At 55.3% G+C, this 19,994-nt stretch overlaps 1 protein-coding gene across 23 annotated transcripts in view; it reads left to right on the top strand.

Moving 5' to 3' along the window:
• Positions 1 to 19,994, top strand: part of DYSF (dysferlin) — a 229,649-nt gene that overhangs the window by 105,514 nt on the left and 104,141 nt on the right. For all 23 annotated transcript variants that reach the window (XR_015249117.1, XM_086700880.1, XM_086700876.1 and 20 more), the window contains 9 exons: positions 340 to 446; positions 5,376 to 5,568; positions 7,679 to 7,834; positions 11,535 to 11,666; positions 11,753 to 11,919; positions 13,019 to 13,133; positions 13,413 to 13,518; positions 13,789 to 13,931; positions 15,688 to 15,861. Coding sequence is in view for 22 of the 23 variants with exons in the window: in XM_086700880.1 (XP_086557006.1) it covers positions 340 to 446; positions 5,376 to 5,568; positions 7,679 to 7,834; positions 11,535 to 11,666; positions 11,753 to 11,919; positions 13,019 to 13,133; positions 13,413 to 13,518; positions 13,789 to 13,931; positions 15,688 to 15,861 (1,293 nt within the window). In the remaining variant the exon portion in view is untranslated. The remainder of the gene's footprint in view (positions 1 to 339; positions 447 to 5,375; positions 5,569 to 7,678; positions 7,835 to 11,534; positions 11,667 to 11,752; positions 11,920 to 13,018; positions 13,134 to 13,412; positions 13,519 to 13,788; positions 13,932 to 15,687; positions 15,862 to 19,994) is intronic.

Genomic DNA, 19,994 nt, shown 5'->3' with positions numbered 1-19,994 from the left:
GAGTTATCAGACCAGCTTGAGGGGGCCCGGTGAGGAGCCAAATGCAGCGGAGTTCTGTGGGAGCCTGTGCATGGCCTCAAGTCCCGTGACCAGGCCGGCGGCTGGGGTCCCAGGCTGGGAATTTGGATCTGTTTGGTGTGGGGAGCCCCGGAAGTTTCTCGAGGCGAGACAGACTCTGGTTTGTTGGGTCTGGGCTCCGCCTTCTCTGCTCTACCTGTTCTCTCCTTTGGTTCAGGGTGACGGACTCAGATTTCGGTGACGGGGCCTGGGGGTTGGGGGTCTGGTGCGTACCTGCCGCCCTGCAGTGCTGCTCCTAACCCTCGCCTGCCTGTTCCGCAGGAAGCTGGCCTGGAGCAAGTCCACTTGGCCCTGAAGGCTCAGTGCAGCCCCGAGGACGTGGACTCCCTGTTGGCTCAGCTGATGGATGAGCTCATCTCCGACTGCAGGTAGGGGGTGCCTGGCACCCACGCGCCGCCCCCCCCCCCCCCGCCCGCTCCTGGCTCAGCCAGGCCCTTTCCCTAGGAGTGTTCGTGTGTGGCAGTGAGTGGCGGCACGTCTCCCCAGCCACGCTTGGCCAGCGGTCCAGCCCGTGCTGAGTCCAAAGGTGGTGGAGCCAGCGTGGGGAGTTGAAAAGGTGACATTTAGAGCAGGTCATAAATCTCCCTGCAGCAGCGGCAGCTGCGGGCCTGGGGCGGCCCGGCTCACCTGAATGGGGAGCATTGTGTCTCTGATCCCCGACCTCCTATTTCCCTGATGGAATCTCCAGGAGGAGCTGGCTGGTGGGGGTGACAGTGCCCCTCCTCCCCAAGGCCATGTCGGGGACCCCGGTTTCTATTTAACCTTCTATTGACACGGCTGATCATCAGCTTCAGGAAAAGAGGGCTCTGGGGGTGATGGAAAGTGCGGGTGCTTAGAGGCCTAGCAGAAGGGGAAGCATCTCGGCCTCCCCTCCACTGCTGGGTGATTTGGGGCTCACCACCCACCTGCTCTGAGCCTCCCTTTCCTCATCTTCAACCACATATTAAGAATAACTGCTTATGATAGCATGTAAGCAAAATGCTTGGTCTTTTAGGAAGTATTTGATAAATGGTAACTATAATTACTATTAAGAAAAAATGTCAGAAGACCTAGCTTCTTGTCCCTTTAACCGGCATTGTGGCTTTGGGCAGCTTCATTTCTCTGGACCTCCATTTTCTCAGCTGTTAAATGGACTTAATGATAAACAGTTGTTTTTCTACTGTCTGCGGGGTTAAGCGTAAATGTATGAAACCGTATTCTGTGCCCCTCTCAATCTTACCATTCCCCTTCTGCTGAATGTCCGAGAAGTGCCTTCGCACTCAGAAATGGGTAACCGTGGCCGCCTGACACAGGGCCTTCTCGTCCTTTGTGCCCCAGTTGGGAAGCGCATCTTTATCAAACAAAACATTACCCCAGAGAAACTCCCCTGCCCCACAGTGGTGGAATTTCAGGCAGATCATTCACCCATTCCCTGAATCTTTCTGAAGCCTGCAGCTTCAGCCTTCCTGAGGTGACAGATGCAAAAGTGAGCAAATGACATACGTTGGGGAGTTAGAGGCGTGTGCCATAGGAGCTCAGAGCAGGTACATCAAGCTCAAGTTGAATTCAGGGAAGCTTCGTGGAGTAGGGGATGCCCCCAATGTGAGTTCTGAAGGAGGAGTGGGACCCAGCCTTTGGAGAGGGGACTGTCTAGGTAAGGGTGCGGAAGCCTGAAATGCCTGCTTCCTCCCTGGATTGGCAGGGGAAGCTGAAACCCAAATGGGACAGACCCAGGGGTCCACCAAAGTGAGCTCGGCTCTGAGAGGCTTTAGGTGGGGCCACGGGGGTCCTCGTGGTTCAGATGCTCGCCCTGGCTATAGTGTGAGCCAGGGGGTTGGTGGGGTGGCGAGCGGACATTGGACGAAGATGTTACCCAAGCCAGGGACATGGGGAGGGATGGGGACAGAGAGAGACACAGGGCAGTGTGGACTCCTGAGGAGGCATCATAATGACAACAGCCTCGTCATGAACGCTTTTTGTGCTAGGATTCATACCTCTAGTAAGTGGCTGGGCCTGATTAGATATGGGGGCTCAAGGAAGGTCTCGAATGATTCCCCAGCTCTGGCCAGAGCAGCTGGGTAGACATAGGGCTATTCTTAGAGGGGATCAGTGGGAGAAGAGCAGCTTTAGGGGAAGACGAGGAGCTTAGGACTGGCCGTGTTGGGTGGGAGGTACCTGACGACAGCTGTGGTCTGGAGTTTGGAGGACAGAGTGAGGCTGGAGGGGCACATGGGGCACAGTCAGCACAGGGAGGGGCTCGGAGCCTGAGAGCCTGGGTGTGGAGGGTGGGCCAGGGCTCTGGGCTCTACCCGCAGCACTGCTCCTGAATCATGGGTCGTGTGGACCTTGGCGGGTCTCAAGTGCCTGAAACATCAGAGACAGGTGGGACCCAAGTCCTGGGCTGCCCTCACTGGCCCTCTCAGGACTCTGTTCTCATACTTCTGCCCAAGCCTGGTCCCCTTTGAGTCCCTCTCCTGGGGATAGAAGGTGCCTGGGGGCCCCCTAGGGACACTGATCCCAGGTCAGGAGTTGGGGGGAAGGTTCCCATCTTCTTGGAATGCACAAATGGCTCTCCAGGGAGGAATACTAAGCATCAGGACCAATTCCTTCAGGCACCGCTCGAGGCCACCGATAGCCCTGGGACAGCAGCAAGAGGGCTGCCTTCACCTCTGACTCTATGCTGACAAGCGTTGGGGCCCCAAGCCAGTGCACCAGAGCCGACCCCTGGCTGCTCACCGTTCCTTCAGCCAGCCCCGTCCTGCCTCCGAAATCAGTGTCCTTCGTTTCCCATCCACCCTTTTCCCTGGTAGCTGGTCTGCCCCTGCCAGTGGTGCCCCCTCTGTTCTTCCAGCCCAGCCTTCTCCTCTTGTCCTCAGACCTACGGACCCATCTGCTTGCTACACATCTCTACCTGGATGTTCTGTCAGCACATCCAGTTCCCTCTTGGGAGTCTTCCTAAAACTGTCGTGCCACCTTGGCTTCAGCCCTCAGTGGCTCCCAACTGCCTTCAGGAAAAGTCCCAGCTCTCATCCTGGTGGAGGGGCCTCTCTGTCCCCACTCCCTCTCTGCCTCATGGACCTCAGAAGTCCTACCTTCCGGCCCTTTGGAGCCTCTCACCACCCCACATGTGCTCCCTCCTGCCCCTGAGCCTTCGACTTGTGCACATGCTGTTCCTCCGGCCAGAATGCCATCTGGCTCTTCTTGGCCTGACTAGTTTCCTCCAGGAAGTACTTCTGCCTCTGAGGCTGCTCAGTGGACCTAGCCTGTTAGCCTCTCTGTTCTGGGTGTTCCCTGTGGGCAAGCCGGGGTCTCCAAACCCAGCCCCCTCCCCCCCAATCAGGACCAGCTCATGAGGAATGAAGTGAATGACCCCTGGACCAGCTCATCTTTCAGGCTGGACACTGTCCCTTCCAGATGGCTATTCTTGACAAAGACACCCATTCACTGCAGGGGACAGCGGCGACTTTGAGCGGTCCAGCTCTGTTCTCAGCCTGCACTGAGCCCTGCCCCGGGCCTGCCCACCATTTCCGAGTCAGCCAGGTTTGGCAGGGCAACAGTCCCTGTTTGAGGTTGGGGGCACCCCAATATCATCTGACCTTCATTTTCCAGTCTCCCTGTCCTTTGGTACCTCTTGCCTTGGGCTTTCCTGGGGTGGGAAAGGTCCAGGATATCTTGCTGGTGGCAGTCATGGGTCCTGGCTGTTTCTGAGGGAGTCTTGGCTGGACTGGTGGCCTCCATGAAAATCTCCCTCTGGTGGTCTGTATGGCAGTCCCTCCCAGCTCCCGACCTAGGCTGGGAGCGTAAATCAGCCTCGTTGGCTCAGCTCTCCATATCCAACTCCAGATCTGCCTGCCCCCACCCTCAGGCCCACTCAGGCCTCCTTCCCAGGCAGGCCCCAGCCAGGACTCTGGCCCAGGCCCCCCTTTACCCACCCGGCATGCCCCTCCACCCCAATCGAGTGGGCTGGGGATGGAGGCCGCCCCTCTCCTGGCCTGGGGCAGCCCCATCCGCGGCACCCTCGGGGCAGTAAATATTATATTACTACAGGGTGTGCAGTACGTGACCTGAGACAGGCCCCGGGGCTTAAGTTTCCCCGAGATGGAGTTTGCGTACCGCTCCCCCCACCCTAAAAATTCAATTAAAAAAAATAACAGGAAAAATGTAGTGCGCCGAGGGCCTGCCAGAGTGGTGTATCTGGCGGCCGCAGTGCCGCTGCGCTCCGGCGGTAATTGGTTCTGCATAGCTCGGGGAAATTGGCAGAAAAATAAATCAGCCGGGAGCCGGAGTCGAGACGCTGCGGGGAGGGGAGTGTGAGGTGGGGGGGGGGGGGCTGCAAGTGCTGGGGGCAGGACTGGTGGAGCGGGTTTGACTGATGTCCTGCTTGGGAGTCAAGGGCTCAGTGGGGGTGGGGCAGGGGTGGAGCAGCCCCCAGACCCCCAAGCAGGGGTAATCCAGAGGGCTCCTGCCTGCTGAGGGAGAGCACAGAGGCCCCCACCCCATGCTCCCTGCATGACCCTTGTGTGTGTATGGACTGACCCCAGAGGCTTAGTATGGTCGGGAAGGGCCACGTGAAGAAAGACTTCCAGGGAGCCCAGAGGGATGGGGAGGGTCAGAGTTCTTTGCCTCCAAATAGGATTGAGTTTAAACCCAACCCCCACTTGGGGCCTAGGGTTGTATTTCTGAGGCTGTATGTACCCTGCACCTCCTCTCCAAAGGCTTCTGGGAGGGGTGTCATGGGGCTGCCCCAGGTCGACACATCTGTATTGCTGGCTGCCGGCCTCCCCACAGTGTCTGCAGTGGCTTGTCAGGGGTCCATAAATTTCCTTCCTGAAGAAAGTGTGCATACAACAGAATGGATTCATTTCAGCCAAGGGCAACTTAGCACTCCGGCCTCTGCTCTAGGAAGGTGCAGGGCACCGAGGGACCTGCTGGGCCCTCTGAGGGCTTGCAGTCAGTTGGGCAGAGGAGACACACATGCAACAGAACTCACATACATACAAAAGAACTCCTAAGTTCCAAACAGGCAGCTCTGGAATAACGGGCGGAGGGACTTCAGAACAGGAGGCACACAGACCAGTGTAGTTAGGGAAGGCTTCCTGGAGGAGGTGACGATGGAGCCGGTCACATGGAGATGACTGTGCATGTGGGTCAGGCTGGAGAAGGCACTTGGGGCACACGGAGTACCCAACAGGCAGGCGGAGGGTGTGGGGCCTATTTTGGCGGTGGGGGGGGGGGTGTCCGTGTGCATGTGTGTGTACAGCATGTGTACCTGGGCCTGGACGACTGCCGGGTTCATCTCATCTGTCTCTCCCTCACAGCCAGCCCCTAGGCGACGTCCAAGAGATACCCTCTGCCACCCACCTGGACCAGTACCTGTACAGGCTGCGTACCCGTCACCTAGGCCAGATCACTGAGGCGGCCCTGGCACTGAAACTTGGCCGCAGCGAGCTCCCTGCTGCCCTGGAGCAGGCGGAAGACTGGCTGCTGCGTGTCCGGGCCCTGGCAGATGAGGTAGTCAATCCCTGGAAGGTGTCTTTCTTCCTCCCTGAGAGCATCAGAACCGGGAGGGATGTGGGCACTTGTCTGGACTGTGATCCAGCTCTGGCTCCATTTCTGGGTGGGCTTGGTCCGGTGACTCAATTTTTCTGATCCTCAATGTCCCCAGCAGGAGGAGAGAGGTTGCAATTGGATCCTGGGTGTTACGGGGCCTAGCTCAGAGCCTGTTGTGCGGTAGTGTTCGCACGGTGCCCCCAATGTGCCCAATAAATGTCACCAAAGTGTGCCAGAGACAGAGCTGGGACCGGAACCCAGGATGCCTGGCTCCAGGTTCAGTGCTGGGGCCTGCTTCCCCGGGGACCTGACTCCTTCCTGCCAACTAGTACCTTTCTGCACCTGGCCTTGAACCTGCCTCTCTGGTGGCCCTGCATTTCCTGCTCTCCCAAATGCCTCCGAGCCCCAGGCCTGAGGAGGCTGCATTTATAGTAACTCTGAACTTTGTTATATTGAATCAGAGAGTGGTGGCTGCAGTTTGTCCCCACCTGCATAGCACCCCCTTCCCCGCCCCAGGTCAGATGTACCCACCCAGTTCCTAGGGCAAGCAAGCATCCTACAGATTTGTCCAGAATGAGGACAAAGTTCTGCTCAGATGTTACGGGTAGACTAGCTGTTGCCCATTCCGACCAGAGGTGTGTGGTCCCCCTATGGAGGGGGTGGGGGTGATGAGGAGGGACCTCCCCAGAAGGAATGTAAGAAAGGGCGGGGCCTGAGAGGGGCTTCTGGAGAGGCGAGTTGTGGAAGGGGAGAGGGGGTCCAGGAGGTAGGAGGCTGCGCAGAAGGCAGCCCAAAGAGTTGGTCCCTGAGAGTGAGCCTTGGACTCGTCCCTGAGCAAGGCCTTGGGCATGTGGCCAGCTACCTGGGCAAACACTGTATTGCCCAGCCACAGGCTGTCCCCATGCAGTGGCCACAGACCAATCTCTTGGGCTGGACAAAGGCTGCCTTCCATAATCTTGGCCCAGATTGACCCTGGAACTCTCAGCACCGATTGTGATATGGCTGGGAGGGGTTAAGGTCAAGTGTGTACTATTGACTGCAAGGGAACCCAGAGAGAGTCTTTTTCAGGTTTGAGTGTGCATCAGAATCCTCTGAAGGGCTTGTTAAAACAGGTTGTAAACCCTGTCTGATCCTGCATGTCTGGGGTGGAGCCTGAGAATTTGCATTTCTAGCACGTTCCCAGGAGCACTGCAGCTGCCGCTCTGTTGGCACCACGCTGGGAGAGTGGTTAGGAACCATTATTTGGAGTCAGAGGAACCTGGTTGGCTCCTACCCTCTTTGAGCTTGAATTTCCTCACCTGGCAAGTGGGGCTGCCTATCTCTGCTGCAGGGAGGGAGTGCAGCTGGGAAATGCCCAGCGAAGCTCTAGGAGCATCAGCTGTCAGCCGTGGCCCTGGTTAGAGGCCCAGTGCCACCTCACTGAGCACACTTTGCTCACCAACCTTGGAAGCAGATGGGCTGTGCCCAGTGGTTCTCACTCATAGTTGGTGGCTCCGAGGGGCTCAGGGCCTTGCAGTTTTGTTCCGGGCTAGTCACCATTTTCAGAGCCCAATGTCACTAAGCCCAGAAAAGGACCAGACCCCACAAGTCCCTGCTATTAGAGAGAGGAGGGTGGGAGTGTCCTCGGGGAAGGGGCACATCTATGGATTTGCTGCTATTCTCGGGGGTGAGGAAGAAGGGTAGCATCTTAAGTATGATGTCATTTCTCGAGTCAAATCAAATCCTCCAATCTCTGCCCCCGCCAAGAAGCATCTATCTACCCTGGGGAGGGAGATCTAAGAACATAAGCTCTCGGCTCCAGGCAGGAGTGTCTCTTCCCGGAAAATGTGGACTCAGCTCAGTGAATTTTTGGCAGGCTTCTGATGTGAGCGGACGCAGCCTCATGCCCTGTCCCTGGGGGCTCATAGCTGCTGAAGACAGAGGTGCCCAGCTGGCCCTGGGAGGTCAAGGGGTGGGCCACTCTTGAGGGTGGGTGGTGGGAGAGCTGGAAGCTGGGAGGAGAGGCTTGGGTGTCTCAGGGTGGACTGTGGGGCGTGGGTCTTCCCCACCCTGACTGCCGTCCTCTCTCCAGCCCCAGAACAGCCTGCCTGACATCATCATCTGGATGCTGCAGGGAGACAAGCGAGTGGCGTACCAGCGGGTGCCCGCCCACGAGATCCTCTTCTCCCGGCGGGGTCCCAACTACTGTGGCAAGAATTGTGGGAAGCTGCAGACGATATTTCTGAAAGTGGGTTCTTTTTTCTCAAGTCGTGACCGTATTTTCTCCCAGGTTGTCCCCTCCCTGTTCCATGTCCCCTCCTGTTCTCCATCTGAGTCTTTAGGCTTGAGTCTCAGAAGGGGCCGAGGGCTTTGTGTAAAACCATTTTCTGTTGTCTCTCCCCTACCAAGTCCCTAGACCCCACACACCTGGTCTAGAAAGTTGGCAGGTGGGAGCTGGAATCGGAGGTGCTAGGAATGAGTGAGACAGGGTCTGTGCCCCTCCGCCCCCTGGCTGTCTGGGAGGGGCTGACTCCCAAGGCTGTTCTCGATCTCCCCAGCCAGATCTCTGGGAGAGGGGTTCAGCTCTCAGCCCCCACCCCAACCTGTAAGAGCCTTGGTAGAGACCTCAATGCTCTGCCCGAGTGCTTTGACTCCAGCTGGGATCATGCTCAGATTCAAGTTCTTCCCTGTGGGAAGGCTGGTGTTTGGGCATCGAGTGTGCCTAAGGCTCTGGCCCCTCAGGGAGCTGGGGGCGAGTAATCCAGTACCCTTCATGTTGTCCTGCCTGCACCTCTCCTCCCCTTCCTCCTCCTCCAACCCCCATCCTTGCACCCTGTCTTCTTGACTGGCCAGCCTTGGGCTGAGTGACAGGGATGTGAGCAGGTGCCTGAGGACCCCATCCTCCTCTCTAGGTTAATGTGGGAACAGAGAGCCGAGGCTGCTTTGGTTGGGATATACTGTGGCCTGGTGGCCAGGACACAATTCAGGGAAATCCCTTCCTGTGCCGTGACTGCCCGGGTCTGAGGGGAGAGTCCCTGTTAGAAGGGCTGTCACTGAGGCTGTCCTGCCGGAGGAAGAGTAGCCCTGGAAGGCAGGCCTGCCCCTTGCCACTCACTGCTCACTCCAGATGGTTCTGTTGGAATTATAAGCCATCTGGCCTTCTTCCCAGCCTGGCCCATCTGCCCCAGCCCCTTGCTCTCAGCCTTCTTTCCCCCACCCCTCCTTCTATCCACACTAGGACCAGCACCTGCCTCGCCTCTTCCAGCCACTCATTGTTGGTTAGCCTTAGCCTCAAACCTCTCAGTGGCTGTTGGTCAACCCATTCACGTATTGGCCAGTCATTCCTGTCACCCCCTGGGGTCGGTAGAGAGGACAGGCTTCAACGGCACAGTGTGTGTGGACAGGTTACGGGGTTGGCTGGAATCCTGTGTTGCCTAACCTCCCTGAACTGCTGGCGGTCTTCTGACCTGTAAAATGAGCAGGAGGCTGCCCACTTCACAGGTTTTCAGGATTCAGTTAGGTGACGCAGGCCATGGGTCCTGCTGGAACGAGGTGATCCATGAATGTCCGTTTCTCTCCGCTCTTCTCCCCTTTCTCCCCTGTGGAGCTCCCTTGCTCCCTGGGGAGAGGAGGCTCCACCAGCACGACTGGAGGCCGACATAAAGGCAGAGATGAGCAGATACCTGGACTTGGGGTCACTGGGGAGGCCAGCTTTGCCTAGGGAGAGTGGGCAGGTGTCAGGCAGTGGGCTGCCCCCTCTCACCTGCATACGTGCCACCTGGGGCATGTTCCCTGTGCTGTCCTAACCTCCTAGCATCCTGCTTTACATCTCTCCTAAGCCAGCTTCTCCCCTAGCAGGGCAGAAGGGAAAGGAAGTGAAGGAGCTGCCGCATCGGAGCAGGGCTAACCAGGAAAGGTTGTCTGGCTAGAGTGCAGGTGGGGATGTACTTGAACAGGACGAGCTTCAGGCTCTGACCTCTCGGCCCTGCGTCTTTGGGGAAACACAAACTGAAAATTTTTCCCTGATTCCAAGCAAAAAAAAAAAAAAAAAAAAAAAAAAAAAAGGGAAGGAAAAAAAAAAGATATAGAATTGTTTCTCGAAGTCTTCCCCACTGAGTTTATGAGCCCCGCCAGTAGCTCCTGAGCAAGCTCTACAAAAATGTTGGCAGCAAGCAGAGACCAAGAAAACATTGGTGTTTCTTAACTTAAACCAAAGTTGGAAAAAATGAGCACCAGTAGAGAGGGAGAGGAGCCCCAAACTAGACATTTCTTTATTTGCTGTTGCTATTTTGGGTCCGGCAGGCTGGCCCCGTCTAGGGGAGGGCAGGGGAGAGACTGGGGTTGGAAGGGGGAAGGGAGGGTCAGGCATTCCTGCCATCTCCCTGGGGCTCGTGGTTTGGAGGGAAAAAGGCCACTAACCACCCCAGGGAGGGGACAGCTGAAGCCAACAGCCATGGGAGGTTTCCAGGGGGTGACATGTGGGGTCAGGCCCTCCTCCAGGCTTTACCACGGATGAACCAAAAGCAGAGAGACCGGGTGAAGGGTGAGACCGTCATTGTCGTGGCATGCCCTGCACCCCTTTCTGATCCCTTTCCATGGCCTGGGCTCTCCTTCCTGGGGTGTAGGCCTCCTCTACCTGTTGCGGACCTCTTACCTCGGCCCCCCCTTTCCTCTTCTGAACCCATCAAAACTCCCTTCTCCTCTCATTCAGCCCCCACCCCATTGCAGAGGAGGAGATACCCCTCCAGGCTCATGCTCACGAAACCTAGGTACTTAATGTGCTACTTCCTATAAGAGACAGGGTGTTGTTCTAAGAGTGAGAACTTCTGTTCCTCAGGCCATATCTGACCGTTGATTTCAATCAAACAGGGAAGTAGTTGTGGAGAATAAATGTTTTATGCTGGGTCGTTGTGGTTATTCCATTTTGGCAGAGCTTCTGAAAGTTTCAGGATAATAAGCAATTGAGGACCAGTGCCTAGTGGTTAACATGCTGATAAGCGCTTGAAAGGATAGGGCTATCAGATGATACACTGACATCGAGCCAAGACAAAAATAACAAAAACACAACCCCCCATCCCAAACAAACTGAAAATTAAGGAGGAAGCTTTAACCTCTTCCCCTTCCAGACCTGGATCATTGTTATCTCCTTTAGAGATACGTAGTAGAACTGCACTCTCCAATATGGTGGCCATAAGGTGCTATTTAAGTTAATTAAAATGAAATAAAACTAAAAATTTGGTTCCTCGGTCACAGCAGCTACGTTTCAAGTGTTCAGTCACCAGCCACAAGGGGCTAGTGCTACCAGACTAGACCATGTGGGTATAAACCATTTTCATTGCGACGGAAATGTTATATGTTCCATTGGGCAGTGTTACTCTAGAAGAAACAGAAATGGGATGTGGTGGGAGAGGGGAGAATGGGGGACCCTGGTCTATCTAGGCATGGCTAATTTTAACAGAGATCACCTAGGTGCGGATGATACAGTCTTCTTTGGCGGGGAGGAATCTTGGCAGGTGGGAAGAAGCCTTCTTAATTATACATTCCTGGGGCACCTGGTGGCTCAGTCGGTTGAGGGTCCGACTTCGGCTCAGGTCATGATTTTGCGGTCTGTGGGTTTGAGCCCCGCGTAGGGCTGTGTGCTGACAGCTCAGAGCCTGGAGCCTGCTTCGGGGTCTGTGTCTCCCTCTCTCTCTGCCCCTCCCCTGACTCGTGCTTTTTGTCTGTCTCTCTCAAAAATAGATAAACATTAAGAATTTTTAAAAAAAATTTATATCTTCTCTTTCTGTGAAATTCTGGTAATTCCTCCAACAGGACATATGTCTAGTGGGTGTCAGGCCAATATGTCCAGTCCTGGAGGACCCCTCCCCCCTTACCCCCAATCCCTGTCTCAGTTGAGACATCCTGATCCTAAAGGGAATCATGGGTTTCTGTCCTTCTCTGGTACCTAGTATCCAATGGAGGGCGTTCCTGGAGCCCGGATGCCAGTGCAGATACGGGTGAAGCTCTGGTTTGGGCTTTCTGTGGATGAGAAGGAGTTCAACCAGTTTGCTGAGGGAAAGCTGTCCGTCTTTGCTGAAACGGTGAGTGCTGCTGGCCTGCCCTGCCTGCCCTCCGTGCCCCAAGCTGTGCTGGACCCCCTCACTTCTCTTTATTGCTTGCTCTCCAGTATGAGAACCAGACCAAACTGGCCCTGGTTGGGAACTGGGGCACAACAGGCCTCACCTACCCCAAGTTTTCTGATGTCACGGGAAAGATTAAGCTACCCAAAGATAGCTTCCGCCCCTCGGCCGGCTGGACCTGGGCTGGAGACTGGTTCGTGTGTCCAGAGAAGACGTGAGTCACGGGCAGGGAGGCTGGGGGACCCCTCTGCTCTGGTCCTTCCTCCGAAAGGCTACAGTGCTATTAATTACTCTACCACCCCTATGCTGGCAATGGGGACTTCCACTTGAACTCTTCCAGGGCCAGGTGCTGGCGAGGCGCCGTTCTTTTCTGGAAGGGCTCTAACAATTGGAAAGTCCTTTATTGTTTATTATTATTATTTTTTAATGTGTATTTGCTTTTGAGAGAGAGAGAGAGAGTGAGAGAGAAAGAGAGAGCTGGGGGGAGGGCAGAGAGAAAGGGAGACACAGAATATGAAGCAGGCTCCAGGCTCTGAGCTGTCAGCATGGAACCTGATGTGGGGCTCAAACCTACGGACCGCAAAATCATGACCTGAGCCAAAATCGGACGCTTACCCGACTGAGCCACCCAGGCAACCCAAGAAAGTCCTTTATTATTAAACTAAAGTTGGCCTCCATTTGAATTTGCATCCATTGGTTGCAACCTTCTTCTCCAAGAGGTCACAGCCTGTTTCTTCCTCTCTGTGTTAACCCTTCCCATGCCTGAGGCCCCTCCTCTCTCTCTTAAGTGCCTCTCAGAACAAGGCGGTCTATCTGTATCACTGTCCTTTCTCTCTTTCTCCTTTCTCTTTTCCTGTTTGACGTTCAACAAAGAACTGGATTTCTTTCTTTCTTTCTTTTTGGTTTTTTTTTTTTTTTGCTTTTTTTTAAAAAAATTGAAGTATAATATATATTATCTCAAGCATGCAATTCTTAAGCATACAGCTTGATGACATTTTCCATTTCAACAACTATCTATCTATCTATTGAGCTTCAACACCCACCAGGCTTTTGGTGTCTTCAGCCCTCTCTCTCTTGTTGATGTCTTTTTCTTTACCTTGGGTGGTGGTATATTCTTTTGTCTATGAGTGTCTCTAGGTGTCCCTGTGTCCCCTTTTCTCTCTCCCCTTGACCCTCTGCCCCTCCTTTCCCTCTTCTCTTTACCCTGTTGTTGGTGGGGTGAGGCTGATGCGGGAAGCTTGGCCAAGGCCTTGGGGGGTACTCTGCTGGAGGTGGGGATAGGTGGGGAGGTTCTGACCCTTCCCCTCCTCCAGCCTGCTCCATGACATTGACGCGGGCCACCTGAGTTTTGTGGAGGAGGTGTTTGAGAACCAGACCCGGCTCCCTGGAGGCCAGTGGATCTACATGAGTGACAACTACACGGATGTGGTAAGTGGGTGCTCCAGGGGCAGGTGGCATTTGCTTTCCCGGGGTCCTGGATATTTGGGCTCAGGAGGGTCCTGTGGCTCAGAGGAGATGGGACATTTTCTCTCCCGTTCCCAAGTCCCCAGCTTCATGCTCTGGTTTCCAGAGAAACAGTGTGAGAACCAGTGTGGGTAGGATGCTGATCTGGAGTGGCACCTGGGGCTTCAGGGATGTATGTTGTTAAGTTGCATCTTTTCTGCTTCCCTGCTGATACCTGTCTCTTCTCACACTTGCCTGTCCTAGAATGGGGAGAAGGTGCTTCCCAAGGATGACATTGAGTGCCCCCTGGGCTGGAAGTGGGAAGATGAAGAGTGGTCCACGGACCTCAATCGGGCCGTTGATGAGCAAGGTGGGCAGCACATGGGGCCCGATGGGACCCACCCCAGCAAGATCAAGAGGTGTGCTGGTGGGACAGCTGAGTGCAGGGCCTTTTGCCCCGGGGCATCGGCCTTCAATGGGCTGCTTCATCCAGGGGACTTCTTAGATCAGCCCATACTTGTAGCTATAAATTAAGAGTCGGTGGTCAGTCATGAGCCTGTGAGTGTGCTCCAGAGGGAGAGAGAGCCTCTGGAAAGATGGGGAATGGCCGGGCAATGACTGACAGGTGCCCTTCCCCCAGGCTGGGAGTACAGTATCCCCATCCCCCCGGATCGGAAGCCAAAGCACTGGGTTCCTGCTGAGAAGATGTACTACACGCACCGTCGACGGCGCTGGGTCCGCCTGCGCAGGAGGGACCTCAGCCAGATGGAGGCACTGAAGAGGGTGAGCCCACTAGGTGGTGGGTGGGATGAAGCCCTGGCTGGGGGAGGCCAGCTGGGCACATGTGTGCACAGACACACGCGTGTGTGCTCAGGACACGTATAAGGCACATGAGCTCCCTCGAGATGCTCACAGATCACACCCAGCATGTGCACAGTGCACACACAGATCTTCCCATGCTTGTCCAGATGCTCACAGCCAGATGCCCATGACTACGCAAGGAGATGCACTTGGAACTGCACAAGACCTGGAGGTACAAAGACATAGCCAGACTCTGGCTGTGGCTGCGTGTCCTAGAGGCAGGGTCTGAGCACGGGTTTGGCTGCAGGTAGTTTACAGAAGCAGTGCTCTCAGGAGTGCTGGGAGCAAAGATGTGGTCTTAGGCCAAGTCAAATTTGGTCTGAGCTGTGGCTTGGGGAGGGGTGCCCCTTGGAGCAGCAGAAAATCATTCTCACCTGGAGGCAAGGGGGCTGGGGTTTGTACCCTCTTAGCTGTGTCATCGGCTGGGGCTGCTGGGGCTGGGCTGAGGGACGCACCCTCCCCATGGGGCTTGCTTCCTTCAGCATGGGCAGTTCCCTGGAGAAGGGGGCCGCTGGAGCTGGTAGGTGAGGACGTATGTATCGTGTGAGTTTGCCAGCTGGGAGAGTGGCCTCGGTGGGCTCCCTCAGCATTTACCAGGGGATGTGTACACAGTGCAAGTACACATGCCCACAGGCATGCCCGTATACCCACAGCACAGAGGCATAGAGTGGACACATGAGTGCACACAGCACGTGCACCTGCTCCTAGAGTCCTGCAGATGCCCAGGTGCTGCACAGCCTCAGTGCCTGTCTTCCCTGGGGCCTCTTGCTCTGTGTTCTTCCTTCCCAAGCACGCAGTTGAATTTTGGTCCAAGAACCAGGCCTCCCCCAGTCCAAAAGTAGCCTTTGGCATCACCCAAATTTCTTCCTTTCTCTTTGGGCACAGAGAATCTAGACAAGTATGTCACTGGGTCCAGGGAGAAGCAAGGTTTTGAGGCAACAAACCATTTTTGGTGCCATGAACCAGACAGACTCAGCTCTCCCTGCAGGAGCACCCAGGGGACAGAGGTGAACCGTGTCAGGCAGCGTGGCTTGCCCAGTCCAGCTTCCCTCTAGGACATGCACTTACTGCTTAGTTCATAGCCTGAGACTGAGGCGTACCCGAGGACAGTCTCTCAGGTCACCAGCTGAATAGGAAGGGACTTCCAGGTCTCTCTCCAGGTCTGGGAAAGGGTCCCCTCGAGGAAATGTGGGGGCGGGGTACCTCCACAGCTGACCTAGGTCTAGCCTAAGGAAAAAGAGCCTGGAGTTGGGAAACAGAATCTTCATTTACCCTCTTCTATTTTTATAAGCTGGGAGGTGAAGAAGAAAAAGGAAATGACAAGAAAACCTTGGATCCATGAAATCCATTCTTAATCTGAGTAAACAAACCCAAAGCCGAGTGTTTTCAGCCCTGCTTTAGTCGACCTTCCCTTTCTGGCTCCTTGGGTCCCCACAACCCGGGAAGCCTCTTCCCCTCCTGATTTTCTGACTCGGGCTCCTTCTTGTCATTGCAGAAGCTGCTCAGAGCCCCCCTCCTCCAGGTAGCCCTCCCAGGTTTTCCCACCTGGAGGGTGCTGGTGTGGAGCGGGTGGGGACTCCTGGAGGGCAAGCCAGAGAGGCACAGCAGGAGTCCAGCCCAAGGACTCCTTGCAAGCCTCCAAGCAGTGCCTGAGCCTGCCCTGTTCTCTCCCATGCAGCACAGGCAGGCAGAGGCGGAGGGCGAGGGCTGGGAGTACGCCTCGCTCTTTGGCTGGAAGTTCCACCTGGAGTACCGCAAGACGGATGCCTTCCGCCGCCGCCGCTGGCGCCGCCGCATGGAGCCCCTGGAGAAGACAGGGCCTGCGGCCGTGTTTGCCCTCGAGGGGGCTCTGGTACGTTGTCCCTGGGCCTGTGGTGGGTCAGCGGGGTGCAACTTGCTTTCCAGGGCTGTTCAGGGCTGAAGTAGGAGCCCGCGGATAGCACTTCAGATGGAACAGTGGCTGGTCACCTTGGCTACACAGTTCCTTTAGGGTTGCCTGTGGGGAAAGTAGATGGCAGTCTGGGTGTGCTCCTAAAATAAAATGGCTCCCTTCTTGGCACTGGGAGATCCACTGCTGCTTTGTGTAGTCAAGTTGGGAGCAGGCAGAGAGGGTCTCGGTCTGACCTATGGCTAGAGCCAAGGGACCTGGCTCTTCTTGAAGAGGCTGGCTGCTGCAGGGTGGGTCTCGGAGGCTTTGGCCTCACCCCAGGGAGTAGCCAGAGAGGTCTAATAACCCCTGAATGTCCTTGGTTGGACACAAGTGCTCCTTGGCTGGACAGAAGCCGTGTCACGGCATCCCTGGGAATTCTGGGGGAGAGATGTACCTCAGAAACTGAGTCCGCAGGCTGGCTTTCTGCCTTAGAGCACACTTTCTGGAGCAGGTCACATTGGGGCAGCTCAAGGTTACCTGGGGTCTGGCTGATGTGTTCCCCCAAAAGATGAGCAGGCCCTTCCTGGCTAGTCTGAGTAGGGCCATTCTCCGCTCTGTTTTGGCCTGGGGATTTCTGGAGGTGGGAGGAGATACAGAGTCAGAGACCCTTCTTTTGAAATCTAGCCAGGACTGCCCACCCCCTGGGGCTTTGGGCTGTGACTCAGGGAGCAGGTCCCACCAGCTTCTATAGCTGACATGTGCACCAGTTGTGTGTGTGTGCATGTGTGCGTGTGTGTGTGTGTGTGTGTGTGTGCATGTGCGCATGTACATGAGGATTTGGTCTGAGTGAGGAGCAGTGGGTCTTTGCCTTGAACCAGGGAGTACAGAGGACAGGCCCAGGATCTGATGGGATGGAATCAGGGAGAGGAGGTGAAGTTGGCAGTGTCCCGAGAGGGGTTACAGCCCTCTCGGGCCTTGATGGTGGGCCAGGTGGCAGTATGGGAGAGGAAACCCTCTGGGGGCCGGATAATGCTGGATGTCTGATGATGTCTTGGGGCCAAGTTGTGGGGAGGCTGAAAGGAGACGGCAGAGCTCTGGGCTGCTGGGCTCATGCTCAGCCTGGGTGGGAGGAAACTGCTGCCCCAGCTGGAGCAGCCACAGCTGGAGGGCTTGTAGGGCAGGGCTGGTGTCCATTGACTCTCTTTGTCCTGTCAGAAAGGGTCTGGCTTGGGCGCAAGGCAGGGCCTGGGGGTGGTCTTGTGGCTCCAGCTGAGGGGTGGGAGGATAAAGGCCTCTGTGGCAGAACTGAGTCAGGGCCATGTCTGAGAAGGCTGGGCGGGCACCCTAAGGTGAACAGAAACTCAATGAAATGGGTTAAAGAGAGAAGAGGAGTTTAAGGGCTCAGATTGATGGGAGAGCCCAAGAGGCCAAACAGGCATTAAGCCTGGCAGGACTCTGTTTCTGACATCTGCCTCTGTCTTGGCCTCATTCTCACACTGCCTCACTCTGTGTGGTAACAAAGATGGTGCCCCCAAAAAAAGACTGACACCAACTTTATAGCCGGCAAAGTCCTGGTAGGTAAAATAGCACAGCCCACCTGGCATCCTCTGTTTTCCTCACAGTTGGAGGCCCCAGAGAGGAGAGTGCTATTTTTTTTTTTTTTTAAATTTTTTTTTTTCAACGTTTATTTATTTTTGGGACAGAGAGAGACAGAGCATGAACGGGGGAGGGGCAGAGAGAGAGGGAGACACAGAATCAGAAACAGGCTCCAGGCTCTGAGCCATCAGCCCAGAGCCCGACGCGGGGCTCAAACTCACGGACCGCGAGATCGCGACCTGGCTGAAGTCGGACGCTTAACCGACTGTGCCACCCAGGCGCCCCAATCCTGGTAGGTAAAATAGCACAGCCCACCTGGCATCCTCTGTTTTCCTCACAGTTGGAGGCCCCAGAGAGGAGAGTGCTATTTTCACCATAATGCTGTGACAGTCTCGTGGGTGACTAACTAGCTGTCTTGGTCATGTGCCCATGCCAGCCTGAAGGTGAAGAATGGAATGTTCTGATTGGCCACTTCGGTCATGCCCCTTTTCTGTAGTCGACAGCACCACCAGGATGGGGAGAAGAGCACCTGGAAAGGAAAAAAAAAAAAAAACCCCAAACGGTGCTGGGCAAAGAGCTTTTGATGATGGCCACAGGACTCTGTTCAATGAGCAGTAGGGAACCAGTGTGGATTGTTGAGCAGAGGAGTGCTCTGGTCAGAGCTGGGCTTCAGGGCCATTAATCAAGTAGTCATGGAGGATGATTGGGGGTGGAAGAGTAGAGACCATCAGGAACCTTGATTAGTGATCTGGGATGAGGCGACCATCTGGGGTGGGAGCTAGGGGAGGCAGTAGAGGGCAGTATAGTGGCAGAGTTTGGAGAGGGTCAGATGGGCCCAGAGTCTCTGCTGGGTGCGTGGTAGGGCCTCTCCCATTGCTGGGCCATGGGGCGGGCGTGGTGGGCCTGGGGCTGCGATGAGTTCATGGCTGGCCCTGGCAAGTCTGACACACAGGGTTAAGTGCTGTGTGAAGAAGGCGGACCTGGCAGCCGCTTGCCGGGCCGCTTAGGACAGGAAGGCCAGGGCCGTGGGAGAGAGAACGCAAGGCCAGAGGTAGCCAGAGACACATGGACGGAAGTGTGGATGGGTTCCGGGGCTGGCCAGGATCTGGGGGAAGAAGAGGAACAAGGCTGGGGACCCACTGCCAAGCTTTCATGGCTCGGTGACTGGGAGAATGAAGGGGGGTACTTCCCAGACATGGAGAAACCAATCCGTTTATTCTTTATGTGGGAGAAAATGTCATGAGGGAGCATTGAAATCAAATGTCAAGGCAACAGACATGGGGAGATGGTTGATTGTGAAGCAGATGTGACCTGCCTGTGATATGCAGAAGAAACCAACATAGTGAAGTCCTCTGAATCCTGCGGGAACTTGGCTGACATAGAGAACCAGAGGCAGACAGTGGTTGGAGAGGCTGGATCCCACAGACCTGGAGTTGGAGGACACAGTTTTGGAAAGTCTTTAGGTGTGGCCAGCATTTGGACAGGGCCACAGGCCCATTTGATGGTAACTATCTAGACTACTCTACTTTAGTGAATCGAACCTCCATCAGCACACAACACACACTCACACATGCACACACACACATGCGCACGCATACTCATACATGCACACAAACTCTCTCTCTCTCTCTCTCTCTCTCTCTCTCTCTCTCTCTCACACACACACACACACACACACACACACACACACTCCTCCATGGCCACTTTTTTGTGCTCCTGCCCTGAACCTGCTGTCTTTTGTCCTGGGACATACTGATGCTCCAGCAAGGCATGGGAGCTAAAGTCCATCCTGCATCATGGGAGCAGATGGTAGGGATCTCTGGGTGCCAGGACCCAGCTACTGTCCGGGGTGCTGCCCTTACCTGCTGGTTACTTTTGTCTGCTGATTCGCCTGGTGAGAGCATGGTGGGATAGGTGAGGCTTCTCAGGGGAGCAGGTTTGGTTTGGATTCTGCCTTCTCTGCTTCCTAGCTGTGGACAGGTTACTTATCCCCTTAGCGACTCTGTTACCTCACCTGTGAAAGTCACTGCATCCTAGAGTCCTTGTAAGGAAAAACCACATGGCACGTCTTTAGTGCTTCTCAGCCTTAGTCAATGTAGGAGCAATATGGCGGCTTTGTTGCACACTCTTGATTACATGTCTGGGTGAACCTAGAGTCTACATTTCTAAGAGGACTCTGGGTGATGCCAGTGCTGCGGGTCCAAGGACCATCTCTGAGTAGTGAAGATGTGAAGTACATCGTGCCTGAGGAAGATGAGGGGGGTGGTCACATCGCCCTCCTTCCCTACGTGGATGCCTTTTTTTTTCCTTCATGTTTTTAAAAAATTTATTTATTTTGAGAGAGAGAGAGAGAGAGAGAGAGAGAGAGAGAGAGAGAGGAGGGGCAGAGAAAGAGAGGGAGAGAGAGACTCTCGGGCAGGCTCTGCACTAGTAGTGGGGTGGACACAGGACTCCAGGTGGGGCTCCAATTCACGAATAGTGAGATCATGACCTGAGCCAAAATCAAGAGTCAGATGCTT

Source organism: Puma concolor, chromosome A3, assembly GCF_028749965.1.
Source record: "Puma concolor isolate L17-30 chromosome A3, mPumCon1.1.hap2, whole genome shotgun sequence".
In the NCBI taxonomy this organism is placed as follows: domain Eukaryota; kingdom Metazoa; phylum Chordata; class Mammalia; order Carnivora; family Felidae; genus Puma; species Puma concolor.
Note: the sequence above shows the minus strand (reverse complement) of the source record. Positions and strands in the feature narration are given on the sequence as shown.